Source organism: Ahaetulla prasina, chromosome 4, assembly GCF_028640845.1.
Source record: "Ahaetulla prasina isolate Xishuangbanna chromosome 4, ASM2864084v1, whole genome shotgun sequence".
Taxonomy (NCBI): domain Eukaryota; kingdom Metazoa; phylum Chordata; class Lepidosauria; order Squamata; family Colubridae; genus Ahaetulla; species Ahaetulla prasina.
In genome coordinates, this window is record NC_080542.1 from 36,820,761 (window position 1) to 36,839,003 (window position 18,243).

Sequence of the window (18,243 nt, forward strand, 5' to 3'; positions counted from 1 at the left end):
ACCCTTGTTTCTCAATCTCAATTTCAGGATATATGGAGTTCAACTCCAGGGACCCAGTCCAACAAGGCACCACTTATGTTCTTATGTAATTTAGAGGCCATCGAATTCTATTAGACTTTAAAAGCAATGAACAATCAAATTTAAACAAAAACCTCAAATGAGTATAAATTATAAATTCTATATTGAACAGAATTCTACAAGTCCTGGAGGAGCAGTTAGGTTTTCAAAGATTTCTCAATCATCTTCGGGATGGGAGCTATGGGGGGTGGGAGCTGGTCCAGAAGGCAGATGCCACCACAGAGAAGGCTTGTTTCTAGAGTGAAGGGATCTAGAGTATATTGAATCTGCTTGATTGTATAGAAGAGCACTTAGCAATAGCACTTAGACTTATATAATGCTCTACAGTGCTTTACAGCCCTCTCTAAGCGGTTTAGAGTCAACATATTGCCCCCAACACTCTGGGTCCTCATTTTACCCACCTCAGAAGAATGGAAGACTGAGTCAACCTCAGGTAGAAACTACTGGAAATAGGTCACTTAGCTCCAAAAAGAATAGGTAGACGTGTTAATTTATCATGTTAGGAAGTTTGTCAAACTCTGGAGGCCTTTATGCTTTAGCAGTAAGGCAAAGGCAATGCCCACCATTATATATTTTATTTTGCCAACAGTGATGATGGAGCTAGCAGGAGTTCAGTAACATGGCCCCTACTTTCTTAATCCACCAAAATCAACCACGCCACTGACTAGGCAGCCAGAAAGAAAGGAAAATGGCAGCTATTTCAGAAAAGGGAGAAAAGAAACAGGAGTTAAACTCAAAAACAGAAGCTATCCTCATACTCATGGGAGTAAATATTCCTCAGAATTGGAGAGACATCTGAGAGTATCCCTTCCTTAAAAGAAACAGAAGGATTAATAATTATAGTTGATTTCATGCAGAATGCATGAAATCATGCAAGCACCTGCAGATTTTGGTACTGCATCAGAAATTTTTTTGGGTGGGGTGGGGAGGGCAAGGGCAGTACAAAAGTGTGTTTGTGTTGTACTGGAAGTCCTCAAATTATGACCAAAATCGAGCCCAAAATTTATGTTTCTATGCTAAGTGGCATAGGGCCGGGCTATTTACGGGACCGCCTACTGCTACCGAATACCTCTCACCGACCCGTGCGCTCTCACAGAGAGGGACTCCTCAGGGTGCCGTCGGCGCGACAGTGTCGTCTGGCGACGCCCAGGGAAAGGGCCTTCTCTGTGGGGGCTCCCACCCTCTGGAACGAACTCCCCCCAGGACTCCGTCAACTTCCGGACCTCCGAACCTTTCGTCGCGAGCTTAAAACTTATTTATTCATTTGCGCAGGACTGGGTTAGTTTTTAAATTTATGGGTGTTTTAATGGGTTTTATTATTTATTCTAAATTTTAATCTCGGCCAATTTAATAAGTTTTTTAATCGTATTTTAATTGTATTTATATTGTAATATTTTGTATTTTTATCTGGCTGTGAACCGCCCTGAGTCCTTCGGGAGAAGGGCGGTATAGAAATTTAAATAATAAATAAATAAATAATAAAATAAGTAAGACATTTGTCAAGTGAGTTTTGCTCCATTTTACAACTTTTCTTGCCACAGTTGTTAAATGAATCACTGCTATTTATTAAGTTAATAACACAGTTGTTAAGTGTATCTGGCTGTTGACTGGTACCCATGGAGATTGAAGTCCAAAGTACGTAGAGGAAGGGAAACAAGTATTGTACAAGCAGAAATAGTAAGGACAAGGGATGGCAGCAGAATACCAAACTGGTCTAATAACAAGTTTAAACACAACTGCTCCCAAAGGTAGAAAGCATAATTGAAAGATTATTGCCTCGATGCTAGAACTCTCTTGCAGTTCCTGATAATTCGGTAGAAAAAGTCATAAAACCTTTTTTCCAGAAAAGTGGACAGAAATGGACCAGACTGTGCCAACTTTGATTCTGAATTCCAGAGAAATAATGTTAACAGGTAGCAGCAAACAAGACTAATTTTTTTTTAAATGTATCAAAACATTATTTAACTACTCTTTTTCAAAAGATTCTAAAGTTCAATTCAAAGGACTCAATCACAATATGCAAATGACTGCACTGAGTCTAAGTCCACTGGCATAAGGTAATAGCTTCCTTCAGGAGCTCTGAACAAGAGTGTTTTAGGCAAGCAGATTTCCATTAAACATCAAGTAAAAGTCACTCAGTGGCCCTAACATGCTGGGCAGTTAGTTAACTGGTGCGACTTGAGTTGTGTCCGCAGTTGCAGTTTAGTTTATAGTAGATGCTGAGTTTAGATCAGGCGGATTTTTGGAGGGTTGGAAAAGACAATAAAATCATTGTGATGAAGCTGTAAGAGTGCATTTTCGAAATCTGGTGTGCTGTTCATGAATGGGCGCCCCAAATACCTTTGGATCCCCTAAATTAACTCCAGTCAATGTGGTAATGCCTGCACATTTCCTAAGTCCAGAAAAAAGAAAATATATCATTACAGAATAAAATGTAACAACAATTATCATACCCCAAATTATTATGCTACAATTCCTACTATCTCAACACATTGATCTTCATAACAGGAACTGTAAAAAAAACTACAAGACACAGTAAGCTACATAGGCAGCTCACAGCAGTCTCCCAATTTGACATGCTATAGTGGTGTTAAGATTACAAATCATCTCAGGCTAATGTATTGGACTTTCTGCAGTGTTGTATACAAATATGAGTCCAGTGAATGCAATCCATTTAGAGAAATACATGAATATGTTCAAGTTTTCGGTACTGTGCTGATACACCATATTCATTCATAATAATCTCTATGGAACATGTTTGGACCTATTTGTATTCTTGTGGAGAAGAACTGTTTAAAATATATTCTTCATTTATATCACCTTTGCGGACAAAAAACACTTATTTGTTTCTTACTCCTACCACCAATTTAGGTTATCCAGGCCTGCTATGCCCACCCTGTACAAGTATATGTTTGAAGCCACTGGAGCAGTCATTTTATTCCTGATCATGTGGGGCTTTTCATATGGCACCCACAATAAAATCAACGACCCATCTGCTGAAAGAGCAAAAGGGGTCTTGGGGAAACCTCCTCCCCATTCACAGTTATAAAAAGAACAAACACTAGATTTTCATTGAACTTGTCCTACCCTATGAAGTAAAAGAATCTGTGAATTCAGAATAAATGGAACTTGCACAAAATTCTGCAACCAGACTTCAGCTATTCCATTCCATGCCATACCACTGTGGTTTTCTGTTCTTCCCCACCTCCCAAGAGTCAGTACCGTATGACTCTGAAGCATGCTCAATCCCTATAGAGAGGGAACCTCTCCTCCACTGAGATGTTGTAGTCTAAGAAGTGCTATAGTTAGGCAATATTTATGGTTGCCCCAAGCCAGTTAATACCTTTCTGTTATGCAGAAATGTTGCTTTTCTTCTGGCTACTTGAGCCAGAGTGAGCAGAAAGATTGTAGATAGACCAGGGTTTATACTGGCAGTTCTCCGGATGAGTTGCAAAATGTCAATAAAGATTTTAATTTCTCATATTATTTAACAATAGCAAAAGATAAAAGACTAACATGGAGTGCTAAAATAAACATGCTAGATTATAACTAGACTTTTGTATGAAAAGATTGGATTGAATTGAAATGATTGATTGCATGTCAGCCAGTCCCATAGGGTGTTATTATAAATTGCCTATAATTGATTTAGTAGAAGGATCAAACCATGAAGTGCTATCATGAACTACATATCCAGGATACTTACTGACCTGTCTAAAATTTAGGTAACTTAAATTACCTATTTAGGTAATTACCAGTCTAAATTTTTTCCTGGCAAAATCTGATTTTTTTAATGATACGAAGAAAAAAGAATAAAGAGGTGTTTTATTTAGATAAAACTTTTAAATCGTGTTTTGAAAGATCATTCCACAATACCTAAAATATGATAGTAACCTATTTTAGGCTCATCATTCGGATAAGCCCCAGAGCTTAAATAAAATCTTCTAGGCCCAAGTCCAAGATCTCATCTGCGAGGGTGGACTGTAGAAGAGCAACTGTCAAACTATTTACTAGCCTAAATCTCTTAATTGCAATAATATGAAGAAGAAAATCCACATCTGATTGATCAACTACATTTGGGATCAGAAAATAATCCCCCCTTGTTTTATGGAAAACAGTTAAGATTGGCTAATGACCAATTGAGATTTCTTTATCCAGAGTTACTTCTGTTACTAACACATTTGTATGCCACACCTGCTCTCATACTAGAGTATAATATAGAGACTGTAAGTAGAGGAGGTGAGGGTTAGCAGTTGAAAGATTGTGACCTTGGGAGCAGGTGCATATCGTTGGTCCATATGTCAGGCTTCTTCCACGTCTGAACCTTTGATTTTTGAAGGCAACATCCGCATGGAGCATTTCTGCTTTGTACAAGAAGGTGGGAAATGACCCATTTGGTTTTACAAAAAAAGATATCCAGTTCTCTCTACAGATAGTCCTTGACTTACAACAGTTATTTAGCAACCATTTGAAGTTACAATGGCATTGAAAAAAGTGCCTTATGACCGTTTTTCACATTTATGACTATTGCAGTATTCTCATGGTCACAAGATCAAAAGTCTGAAGTTTGGCTACTGACTCATATTTATGACAGTTGCAGTGTCCCGGGGTCATGTGATAACCATTTGTGACCTCCTGACAGACAGTCAATGGGGAAGTCAGATTCATTTAACAACTGTGTTACTAACTTAACAACTGCCACTTAACAACTGCAGAAAGATTGTAAAATAGGGAAAACTCACTTAACAAATGTTTCACTTAGAAACAGAAATGTCTGGCTCAATTGTGGTCATACATAGGTGACTACCTATTTATGAATGACCCTATGGAACTTCCTTCTACCAGATTTGTTAATAAGACTTCTGCCAAAGGTTCTAGTTATGTTCTAGTATAAAAAATAGTGACCAAATTCTAAAGGGTTGGGATCTCTTAGTATTTTGTAAAAAAAGAGAATTATCCTCTGTTGGAATCTAATAACATGGGGACAATACCATGGTCAAAATCATTTAACTGCAACAAGGAATTTTATTACCCAGAATTCTAATTTAATTTTTCCATGGGGCTGAGAATCACTGGTAACATTTTTAAAAGTGTTAGGAACACAGAGAGAGTGAATTTTATATAATAGTTGAAAGTACCAGGCAGGAGGGGATAGGTTCTAGTCCTACCTTAGGCATAAAGCAATTAGATGGCCTTGGCCAATCACTCTCTCTCAGTCCTACAAATAAGCCAATGGCAAACCATTTCTGAAATCTTCCCAAGAAAACTGCAAGGACTGGTACAGGTAGTCAGCAGAAGTCAAGACTGACTCAAAGGTGTCAAAAAATAAGATAAAAATAGAAGCATTAGTAGTAGAACATTTTATTTTGTCAGCCACCATCTTTGGAACAGAAAGTCCCTGGTATCTTCCATGTTGTGCTACTTTATGGAGATTCCTTGACTGGTACTTTATCTTCCAAATAAACCTGATCAGGCAACATAACAGCACAATCACAATTTATTTGATCTTATAAATCTGCTGACTCTTGCGCATTAAAAGGGCATAACAGTGATAGAACATCATCAGCCAAACATCAAAAATTTGTGGTTCAGATCTCAGTAACCCCAGATAGGGCCAAAACTCTTGTTTGGAAATCTTGGACAGCTGTTGCCACTCAAAGTTAGCTATACTATCCTAAATGCATCAATGGTCTTACTCTGTTTAGGCAGCTACTCCTATGTGCTTAATCTGTCCCTGAGGCATTGCTGGAGGATCTCTTAAGACTGTCAATGCGGTACTGACTCCATAGCCAAGTTCCTTTGCCAGCTGTGGCCCTTTTAGCAGACAGATATGGGATTTTTTCCTCCACTTTTGTTCTTGTCTGTTTTCTTTTAAAAGCTTTTGTCTTGCTTTCCTTTTTCTGGATTATTCCCCTCTGTTTTGCTTCTCTAGCTAATTCCATTTCCCATCTAGCTAATTTTGTTTTGTCCCTTTTTTTTGTTAACAAAATAGTCTGCTTAAGTACAAAAAGGCACATCCATGGAATCTTGTATATGGATAAAAGAATTCAATCCTTGATGATTCTGTCCACCATATTCTATCTCTAGATTCAATGTCTCTCAAAGTCAAGCTAAATCTTGGGTGAAAGGAAAAATAAAATAACAGGTACAGCAAATAATGCTTGAAATAGTAAAGATATTTTTGGAACTACTACAGACATTCGTAACAGGTAATAAGCATATGTAACACTAAGCTTTTATATGAAAAAGACTCTACAAACCTGAAAATAATCACATGAGCACACATATACATATCCTTCTTTCCTCTTTCAATACGTTGACATAATTTTTAATTCATGCAATTCAGGTATCATACTTTTAATATGATGTAGTCCGTTTTATGCAAATTCTTATTTTGTTCATATAATTAATGAGGAATTTGTCTTCAACTTCCATTGCTAGCACATATGTAAAATCCCACTGGAAATTGTAGAAACTGAAATTAAATCAATTAAGTTTTTCAACTGATTGCACAGGAGCAAGAAAAATATGACACCTAAATTTAATTCAAACTTGCAGTTTTATCCATATATATATAGATAAAGTTGTAATTTAGGAATATGTTTCTATATTTAGAAAAAATGTATATATAGGATATTTGATATTAAAAACTTTTTTTAAAAAAAAACTTTTGATATTAAAAACTTTCAAAGAGGTCCCTACAAGAAGAACAAGGAATCTATTTTAAGTTGCTACAAAATTCTTCACTATTACTATTTGAAACATGACTAGGTTATGGCATACCGGGCATTATGGATACCAGAGCTAAATATTTTAAGCACCTGGGTATCAATGCTAAGTGTCTGCACCTTTTTATGCAGTATGTATGAATTGACTGGGAGCTGTATGTTGCTGTCATCATTGTAATTAGATCAGAGTGGTAATCACTTCAAATAAATTATTCTAGTGACAAAAGCTGTGGTCTTGAATATTAGCATTTTTAAAACAAAAAATGTAAAGCAGCCTACATGCTGGAAAACACATGCTGAAATCTTCCTATTTACTATGTATAAAATTCTGGAATTTGTAGTTATTGTACATGTTTAGGAAATTGATTAGTTACTATCCTATTGAAAATCGTTAGGGTTTAATCCATTATTAACCCAAGTAATTCCCTTCAGTAAATCCTACACATTTCAGTGGGGCTTATTGAAGGTATACTCAGAACTTTATCTACTGTATTTAGTTGTAGTTCTTACAAAATTTTGTAAGCTAAAACAATATATAGTAATCACCTCTGATATTATAGTGGGAAGGTGGTTTGTATAAGTCTATCATTACACTAGCAGGATTTGAGGTGAAGAATTCTTTATCAGTGGCTCGTATCACTATGCCATTATGCATGCCAATTCTTACTTTAGATCTTTTCTGAAGTTCAAGCTCTCATAACTCACCTCTGAGGATGATTACTATTATTATTTTACTAATGGGGAACAGCAAATCTGAAACGTATTGCAAGAATGCAATTTCACAGGATTCCAACTTGCAATTTTTCAAGGCAATTTGTATCTCAGGAATTATACTCATTCATTTAATTCTTCAATCTAGGCTTGGCAATGCTTTAAGTTGGTAAATGGATTTCAGCACAAGATGGAGTATGAAAAATATGCTTTAATTCTACCAGTCTTTAATACTTGCACAAGCAATTTGATCACATACACATATTAATATATCTGATTAGCTTAACACAAGAACCACTATCCCTTAGATGAAGTTATTTATTTTGTTAAATTTATATCCTACTCTCTTTCAGGAATTCAGGCAGTGCACATACCATTCTTTCATCTTTTTTTCTCCATAACAACCTTGTGATTGGACTGAGACAGAGTAAATGGCCCAAAGTCATGTTATCTCTACTTTTTCTCACATTGCAATCCTTTTATCAAATCTAATACTAGTCATAACTGAAAATTTCTTCAAACTGAAAGCCATTTACGCAAGATTTCCTAAAACTGGGATGTTATGTATTTTCTCTTATGTTTAGATTTTCAAAACTGAATGTATAGTTTTCATTATTCTTTTGTAAACTATGATAAGTACCGATTGCAACAACAGAAATCCCACTTCTGAGGTGAAAATTTAACTCTATTCATTTTTTTCTTTGCAAACCTAAAGGTTTTTTTTTTACTAGTGAAAAAAATCCTGTTTAACTAGATGAAACAGGTTGCAACTTCCTACTTCCTTCCCTTGACACTTTAAAATTATAAAAACTCAGCAAGATTGTAATTTCACATGGAGTTATTTTCTGAGTAAACATTAATAAGATTGAATTTCAAATGTCTATACAATATAACTCAACTTTCCGATAGAGATATATTTCTGTTAATTGTTAAAAGTTGCATGTATAGCATCTGAGGGCTCTGGAACTACAACACTCTAACTGAAGTCAACTAATGATCCTGTCAAATAATCAGATAGGACATAATCAACTGTTTCTGAACTTGTTTTGGTTTTAGGGAGACTTTAATGGGAGCAGATCACCAAACTTGTCTTGATTTTCTATTAACCACTCTCAAAATTAAACCATTTTGCTAATGAATTCCTCCAGGAGAATTTTGATTGCTACAAGTGACCTATAGGATGTGTATCCTTAACCTAAAGGAATAAGAAAGCAAGTTTTTTTCCCAAAAAATCTGTGAAATTTCTTTTATGTGGATTTATTATGACTAAAACATGGGAACATCAGTACATATCCAGGAACAGCATAATATATGAAACATGCATTATCCCAAATGGAATCATGAGGTTACATTTCTATACCAGGAACTTGATCATACGCTCTCATACCTACATTTCCATGTTGGTTGCATAACAGAGTGGGATTATTTTGAGAGTTCATCTTAATTTTATTTCTGAAAAGCAATGGTAAATCAATATTCAACTGTCCTTCAAATTCTTGGATTTGAAACCAACTCATAATACATACATGCAAAGTCGATATGTAATTTTAGCTTGCTTGCGTCCTTTTATTTGAAGTTTATCACTACATGCAAACCCAGTTCATAAACTGGGCTTATTTCTTATTTATACAAAAAGATACCAATAAATCCTCCAAAGGTTTCTATGGAAAGCAAAACAAAAAATTATAGAATAATATATTTCAACTTAAAAAAAATTATTTTAGCATCAAGAAGATATTTCACCTTTTGCTGAGGCTATTATAGTTGATGCAAACAAGTATCATTTTAATCTTTTTACTGGAAAACAATGAATATAAATTAAAATTAAGAAAATAATGTAAATTGTTCCTTTAAGCTTTGTGTTGCAAGTCTGCAGACATTTACCATGGAATATTGATGGCATAATCTGAATAGATTAATAAAGGACATCTTTATTTTTTGTACAAACAACCATAGATACTACCAACTTCAATTGAAGCTATACAAGGTTACACAAGCATCAATCAAAATATTTCATCCCTCCTTTTTACAGAACCTTGAATATTTATATTCATCTTTAAAATGCTCAGTGGTACTCATCTGATAAAACATAGCAGTCCAGATAGGACATAGATTTTTTTAAACAACAACATAAATGAGCAGATAAGTAGGAGAACATGGTTTAATATATAAATGTAGAACGATTTAGGCAAAATTGTTCTTTTAGCTCTACCATGATGGGACCCAGACTTTTAAAGAATGGAAGCCACAGGGCAACTTTATTATTCACTAACTTATATAACATTTTATCAACAGGAAATATCAGTATACATACAAACACACACACATCCTGATTTTAAAAATCCTTTTGTAGGCAACAAGATTTAAAACCATACCTATTTCTAACTTGCTAAAAACATGCTCCTGAAACATTTTTTTTTTACTTCAGTTCTTAAAGGTTTATTCTGTTTAGGGTATTTTCTTCCAATCCTCTCATTTGGAATGTTTGCTTGATGGATTCACTTAATTTCCCCTCCTGTTTTTTTTTTACCCATTCTTATTTGTTCTCCCCCCACCCAACTTCTCTCTAATTCTATCCACTTCAATCTTTTCAGAGGGAGACAACCCCGCCCCTAACCTCCAAACATTTCTTAACATTCTTGAGTTCTTAAAACATCTCTGAGGTTGTTTTAATTAACTCTTTCCTTCACTAACAGAATTTTGCTGCTTTTTAAAGAGACAAAATTGCAAATTTTCTCCAACTTTTTTTCTTTTTTCTTTCAATAAATTTTCAACTGAAAACACTCCTAACACAAATAATCATTTTTTTTTCTAAATCTATACATATTCATGTGTATAAATTTTATAAATTAAAGCACACTTTCTTGGAAGAAGTTCTTTTAATCAATGCAAACTTTTTAAAATTTGTACGATTAAATATAATTATTATTACCTAAAAGTTATTTCTAAAATGCAAAACATTTACCTCAAAAAATATTTGTTAGCTAATTATGCTGGATGTAGGATCTCAATTTTTTTTTTTATGGATGGCATACAAATTTTAAAAATAAGTAAAACCAAATTGTATTTTTCAAATGCCAATTCAGTAAAATGAAGAAAGGTTTTTGAAATAATTTTCAATACTGGTGAAGATCAATTTTAAGATATGTATTAAATGCTCTCTTTTTTTTACAATTTTTTGCATCTGATTTAATAAATATTTAAGCTAACCAAAACTATCCTCCTTAGACAATCTGAATTTCTCATTGTCTAATTCAGCCTTCTCCATCCTGCACTTTCTGGTCATAGTGAACTAAAACTCTCTGCCTGCATGAATCATACCAGAAGGGGATTCTGGGAACTACAAATTCAATGCATCTGGAAACAGTTTGAACAAGGCTCAAGAATGTGGATCTTATTTTTTTTTAATGAAATAAGCAGTGTATGATTTATTTTATTTTGATAACTTGAAAGATATAGAGAGCCATTCCTAGGTATTTCTTTACCTAAATTACTGGCAATATTTATAAATTTTGATAAGTGGTGGAAAACATTCACTAGCTACATTATTATTGAGACTATTATAAACATTCTGAATTAACTAGTTCCTCTTCTGGTTATCATTCCAAACAGGAAAATCAAGTCCCAAGATAAGTTGAAAAAGACACTCACACATACCTGAAACTCAACCTAGCAATCCAGAAGAATCAACAATCTATTTTTATAAGAATTAAATATAAATTTTCTTGGAAGAAATCATTACAGTAACTTCATTACAATATTTGAACACAAGGTTCAAAATATATAAGGGAAATCAACAAAATATTAGCATATACTAAATGATATGACCTAAAATTTTGGGAAGATTTTAAAATCTTGAACCCAGCCATTATACTGAGAAGAATGTGCTAATATTAATCTGGGAAATTATTTGATTTTTTAAAATTATCTTTTATATTTATAAGCATTGAAGACAATTCACTAGGTACACAATTCTGCAATTGATTTAATTTACATACATTGGTTGATTTCAGCATTATGTAAAAATCAATCATTTCTCAGAATCATCTATAATCTATACAAATGATTTTTTAAAAATCATTAAAAAATAAAAGTTCATTTTCTTCCCCCACTTCCAGCTACCAATCCCTACACAATATTTCTTAAGTTTTTTCACTGTGGAATTGGCTTCCTGAATACATTTCTCTTAGATACCCTTTAACACCATACATACTCTGTATATTAATCTACAAAGACTGTTTACAAACATTACTGTTCATCCATTATACAAAATCCTCGCTACTGGTCCAATAAATTAATTAAACAGATTTGGGGACTCTGCAATGTTTCAGAAAATCTGATATTTTTTTAGTGTTCCAGCAATACATTCTGTATAACGTTTGGAAGTCCAAGAAGTATGAGAATCAGTGTGAATACAACAGCAGGAAATTGTGATGTCAATCATGCACAAAAATAATCTTTTGAATTATATGAACAGGCAGCTACCCTTCCCTCCCATTAGATTCTTCTAAAAAAAAAAGAAATCACAATTTCTAATACTTTGTACATTTTATGTTCACTTTCTAGGATTTATATGACTAAGGATTAATTGCAACTTTTTTCTAAAGGAAAAAGGTGTTTGCTATAACATATTTAGTGAAAGCTTCCAAAATAAAGCCAGATAAGCAATATAATGAACAAAAGATAAAAAATGTATAAAATGCAATAACACTACATAAAAACATACATATACACAAATACAAAGTAGTTACAGAAATAAGTAGAAAGCAAGTATTTTTACATCCAGAAATTGGGCCAATAAATTTCTAATTTCCTCAATTTTAACAAGAATTTAAAACTAAAAAGCTTGATTTTAAAAAAAATGCCATAGCATAAGGAAGTCATGTCATGTTGAAATTGATATAAAAAACATTGCAATTTAAGCCAAAGAACTATTCTTTTAATGTTAATGAAGATAATAATATTTATCTGTATTTAATTGTTTCTTTAATACATCCAAAGTTATTTGGGGTGAAAAGAAATAAACAAGCAGTTTACGAAAGGCTTTTAAAAATGTGTTTGTTTTTCAAGTAATTTTGTTCTGGAGTGGAAAACAAAAATGTAAATATACTGTATTCTTCTTGCAACTTGGCTTTGTTTATGCCAGTTTAGCATTTTAACACATTTTATCTTCTCTGTGGCTTTTCAACATAGATAAATTCAAAGAAAACAAACAACTGGATTACCTTTGTTTTTTAGGGACTGAGTGTTCAATCTCGAGTTGTTTCCCATGCAACTCCACTTTGCCTAAAAACACAAGTTTGCTTTTTTAAAAAAATGTATACTGAAAAAGTAAAAGATGGTTATCAATTGTCATATATAACTCAACTTCTACTCCTTCCCCTACTCTTCATGTTTTAATTCAACTAAGGGGCAGATTCAGGTGCATTTTACCATAAAAACTCCTGCTTATTCTTATCTTTCTAGTCTTAATTTAAAAAATTAAATGGATTTCAAATGGAGAATATATGATTAAAAAACCAAACACATTTTATTCCAAGAGTAACAATTTAACTCATTTTCATATATACATTACAAGATCTGATTCACCAAGTAAAGGAGAAAGAAACAGGAATTGTAAGGCCTATTCCAACGTCCAACTTGCTTGGCTATCAAGATAATTCATATCATATTTTCATTTTTTTAAAGAAGATAAATTAAAACATTCAGTTGAGAAGAAAGTGACATTAAAAAGGCCCAGAACTCTGATGTGGTATTTTAAATAGGGAACAAAACATCTGGTCTCAGCAAAAGTCAACATTAGGTTTGCTCTGCTAGTTCCGTCTGCTTCTCTTGTCTCAAATCTCTAAACAGCATGGCGACCTTCAGGCTAATACACCCATCACATGCCCCAGGAAACCCCTGTTTAAATCAAAATGGCCAAAGTCCAACACCTCCCCTCCTTTTTCCCCACTTCCCACCCTGAAGTACCACACACGCTTAACATGCAAAAATACAACAGTGGATTGCTTGATAAATCCCAAATGGCATTGAAAGAACGGGAGTGGGGCTGCGTTGATCCCAGAGAAGATATTAAAGTGATGGAGAGTTTTGTTTATTTGTTAAGAGATGACTAATTTGGAGGAGAGAAATGGGGGGGCTTTCTGAAGGGAAAAAAATCACCCATTCCCCTTCATACAGACACATGGAACATTAATTCAAGGTTTGCCAAATGAAATTTTGTTTATAGGAAAGGCCTGATTTATGTAATATTGTAGTAGCAGAAGAAGAATAGGGGTACTTTATTAAGTGAGGAGGACATTTTGGCTGGATAATAAAAACAAGAGCCCTCTAGAAAGCCTATGGAAGTTGATAGGAAATTCTAGGCCCAACAAGTTAAAATACTCGCCACCTAGTTCAATACTCAAGGAGAAAAGTGGGAGGGGGAAATCGAAGGGGTGCCCCCCTCCCAGTGGATGAGGGGAAAATACGAAACGAAAGTAACTTTCATTGATGACTACAGAGAGCTAAAGAAAGAAAGGGCGGAAGCGCGAGTACGAGCAAAGTGTGGCTGCCTGGCCGCATCTTTGTACACCACGTTTTACGAGTCTTTGCATCCACAAAAAGAACCGGCCCGCTACTATTTGCGGTTCTGAGTGGCAGTATGCGTTTTATAAAATTATGCGGGTTTACTCCTTTTTTTGCAAAGCAACTGTTCATTCCAAAATCTCAAAGTTTCCAAAGGGAAAGGGGAAAAAGAGATGAAAAAGACAGAACGAGCGAGCGATAAATCCATTGGCTTACCAGAAAAAGTTTCGATGGCTTTCATAGCCCATTGCTCATCTGGGCAGTCGACAAAGGCGTAGCCAGACTTCACCAAGAACTGGCCAGAGAAGGATATTTTGTGGTCGTTGAAGACTTTCTCCAGATCCGCCGGAGTCACGTTCTCGTTGAGGTTTCCAATATACAGCTTGTTCATGGCTGATGCCTTTTGCACAAAATGTTGGGTAGGTCCAAAACGGGAGTGAGTCACGGAAGGTGGGAGGGAAAGAAGAAAATAACTCACATACACCGGGTGGGGAGAGAGGGAGACGACTAGGCTTTCCGAAACTTTTAACAATTGCTTTATATTTTAAAAGTTTCTTATTCTATGTTGGGGGCCGAGCAAAGTAAGAAAAACCGGCAATTTTGGTTGTGGGAAGGAAAGGGGGAGGGGGATAATCTAAGAGGAAAGAGGGGGGAATGTTCCCTGTTTTGCAGAATCAATGGGGCCGGTTGATTTGGATGCAAGTTCGTATGGCGGGCTTGGGAAAATGGCTCTTTTTTTTTCCAGTGGCCCCCCAACTCCTTTTGAGTCGCAACTCATGTGTGTCGCACACGCGCGCGCACACACACATACACGCACACCGAAAGAAAGAGGCAAAGGACGTCTCCGACTGTGAGGCAGGACTTAGCGCCGCCCCTAAATAAAATAGACCTGGAAAAATGAGTGAAAATGTTTGCAAGAGGAAGCCACGTGGTGGAGCCAAAAAAGGGGCGGGGACCCTTTCTACACATAGAATGACTCCTGTTCCGAGACATGCTATCTTTTCTCAACATTACTGAGTTTTTTATTTACAGTTTCCGTCGGTTCTCCTGCGAAGAAAATTTTTTCCGCTTTTTCCAATCGAGCGCATTTCTTCAGCGAAGCGCAAGTCTAGGACGCTAATTCCTGGTTTCCTCTCCCTGCCAAGGAGGGCCATTAGCCCAGCCCCCATCGCAGACCCCCCTTCTCCTGTTTTCCTGGCCTGCTCTTCCACCCTCCCCCCCCCAGCTTCTTTGAATGAGATTTTCTGGGTGTAAACTTAATCGGAGTTCTGCTTCCCTAGAAAGGAAAGACAGCGAAGGGAGTGGAAGGTGACGCTTAGTGTGTGGGCGCACCAAACCTGGACTTTTTAAGTTGCTGTTTTTCAGGCTTTGGATCACGTTAGTGAGATGGAATTTTAAAAAGTCGGGATTGGCCAAATACAATCGTGGGAATGGGTGACGCGGGACAAAGGGGTATATGAAGGTGAACCTGCTTTATCGATGTGAATTGAGACACCCGAGTCTTCAAGAACTAAAAACAGTACACTTGGAACTTGCGGTGTCGGAGAAAAGAGCTTGAGTGCCGGAAAACGCATTTGCTTCCAAGTTGATCTTTGTTTACGCGTGCCGCCACTTTAGTGTTGACAACAAGGAAAGGTAGAGTAGCGTTTCCACTTTTGGATAGTTGCGAATGCCTATACAGTTTCTGTGCGAAAGCACGCAAGAAGAGACAGTGACTGGAAGTTATTTCCGTACCGGCACGCCAGGGTGTTTCTTTGCAACCACAAGGCGATTTCTTAAAACCGTTTCCCCCCATTCCTTTCTACAGTCAAGGGCTCGGGGGTTCCCTTTTAGCCTCAAATACCGAAGCTTAAAATGGGAGGATGGATGGGGGGTGGGGAAACCTACTCTCACCGGAATGGATGAAAAAAACCGCTAGACTCTCCCTATACCTTGTCCCTTACAAGTGTTTTGTTTTTCCTCACCTTAAATTTGTAGGGCGAGATGGCTGATTGGTTGGTTTCTTGCTTCATCAACTCTACTCCCCGACCTAACAATACAAATACTTTAAAAGGAAGTGGGGGAATGACAAGAAAGGGGCACGGGCTTCCGAGATAGGCGCGCAAACACCCGCTTGGTTCCACGAATGGACATTTGTAAAAAAAAAAAAAAAAATCCTGAAAATAATTATATATTTCTCCACCAACCAAAAGGGCGGCGAGGTAAGCCGCTTCCGCTTAACCCTTGTGTCGCGCGAGGCAACATGTGCACCTTGTCTCCCCACCCCACCCCCTTGAAGCGCCCATCCATATGCCTCCTTTGGGGGATGGGGCGACTCCAATTATTGAAAAAGGCGCTTTGGTTGGCACCAGAAAGAGGAGGGCTGCGGAGAGCCGTCTTATTGATCCGCGAGACGGAGAAAAGAAAATGTCTCGCGTGCCTAAAAACATTTTTTTTAGTTCAGCTTTGAATCTTATCATCCAGTCGGAGAGCCCGCCTGTCTCATTTTGTGCAATGGTCCAAGAGCTTTTAAAAGACCGCTGTTTAGCGCTGCGGTACAACAACTTACGAAGAAAGTCCCGTGAATTCATTAGGGCTTTCTTGTTGCAGGTGGTAAAACCGCACGCGGCTTTCTTCGCATCCCACTTTGGCGAGCTGAAGGAAGCCTACAAGATCCAGGCAGAACAAGGACGCTTTTCTGAATAGGGAGCGGGGGACAAAGGGGAAGATGGTGGATGCAACCCTCCTAGCTGCTACCCCACCCCCATCCTCACTTTTAATGCTCTTCCATCTTCCCAAGGAGGAGGGGATGGAATGAAAGGATTTAGTCACGGCAATAGCTAAGTTGCCTCTGAAGAGACGCCAACTGTCCCTCAGCAACGTGGGTGCCTGCCATTATCAAGCAGAGATGGAAATCTTTAAAGCATGCCAGTCACAACCCACCAATCCAGAGACTGGCAGGGGGAGGGGCGGGAAATGGCAAAGGGGGGATGGGAAGCTTGCATCGTCGGAATGTGCTGGCCCTTTAAATGGCTGCCGTGAGAGCGTCAGCATGCATGCATTCTTCCATAAACCGGCTAGAGTAAAACTTTCATTTGGATTCTTGATTTGCACAGGGCTTATGAATGGAAGACTTGAGTCCTTGTAGTGAACTCGCAATGAGGTTGCCAAAGGTTGTTTTGTTTTGTTTAAAGGCAAAACATGACTTTAACCAAAAATCCCATTACAACTATTGAGGGCGAAAGGTGGGCAGGAGAGATTGATTTTCTAATTGAACTAGAAATTTGATCTACAGAGAACAGCAGTCTTGAAATTCCGTTCTGCTTTTAGAAATGCGAAATAGGGCTCCTAAAATGGTAGCGATCAGGGGCTTTGATCTTTTTAAGTCTTCCAGAGAGATTGGATGAATAAAATTCATAGTAATGGGGAACTGGACAGAGATAATCCTTAAATGTTTTTTTTTTTTTTTACATTAAGTCTACAAATGAATTCGAACTTTTTGCAAATGTGAATGCAATTTAATTAACCCTTTTTTGATTACTTAAAAAAGATCCTACAATTATTAAACTATTTTTATTAGAACTCTTCCTAAAAATTATATCCTAAATTTCACTTCAGAAATATCAAATCATGCAAAAACTAACAAGTGTTTACAAAAATATTTAAAACTAGCAACTTCTTTAAAAAGCAGTCTGAAGGTAGTTTAAAAATATTTTTCTTTGTACACATATATTTGAATATCATTTTTGAATCGATTTCTCAAACCAATTTACCCTCTCAGCAAAGATACTAAAATAATTTCCCTGACACATAATTTCTTCCCTTGAGGTATAGTTGTTTGCAATTAAAGAAAAGCTTTATCTGTACTTTTTGGTCTTTCAGATTGAATAATCAAGGTGTCCTGAATAACTTTTGTGAATTTACTGTCTTTAAAACAACAGATTTTAAATATATACAAAAATAAGAAACTTAACATTTTGTAATTTCAATCTTATTTGTAGATGACAATATTGAATTTAATTTTTTCCTAATATAATTGTTTTGACTTTAAAAAGTGTCTATCTATAATATGTGTTTTATAAACATGACAATACTTTTATTATGAAGTTAGCAAACAGTCTTAAAGTTATTAATTTTGTTTTGTTTTCCTATGTAGTCCTCTGTATCTAATTCCATCTCTCTC

At 36.2% G+C, this 18,243-nt stretch overlaps 1 protein-coding gene across 3 annotated transcripts in view; it reads right to left on the minus strand.

Moving 5' to 3' along the window:
• Nucleotides 1-14,690, minus strand: part of IGF2BP1 (insulin like growth factor 2 mRNA binding protein 1) — an 87,476-nt gene extending 72,786 nt beyond the window's left edge. The window contains exons 1-2 of one of the 3 annotated variants that reach the window (XM_058181624.1): nucleotides 14,298-14,690; nucleotides 12,740-12,800 (exon numbers count right to left, since the gene is read on the minus strand). In XM_058181624.1, coding sequence (XP_058037607.1) covers nucleotides 12,740-12,800; nucleotides 14,298-14,472 — 236 coding nt within the window. In that variant the 5' untranslated portion in view covers nucleotides 14,473-14,690. The remainder of the gene's footprint in view (nucleotides 1-12,739; nucleotides 12,801-14,297) is intronic. The other 2 variants (XM_058181623.1, XM_058181625.1) reach the window with 2 other exon arrangements.
• Between the last annotated feature and the right edge of the window lie 3,553 nt (nucleotides 14,691-18,243).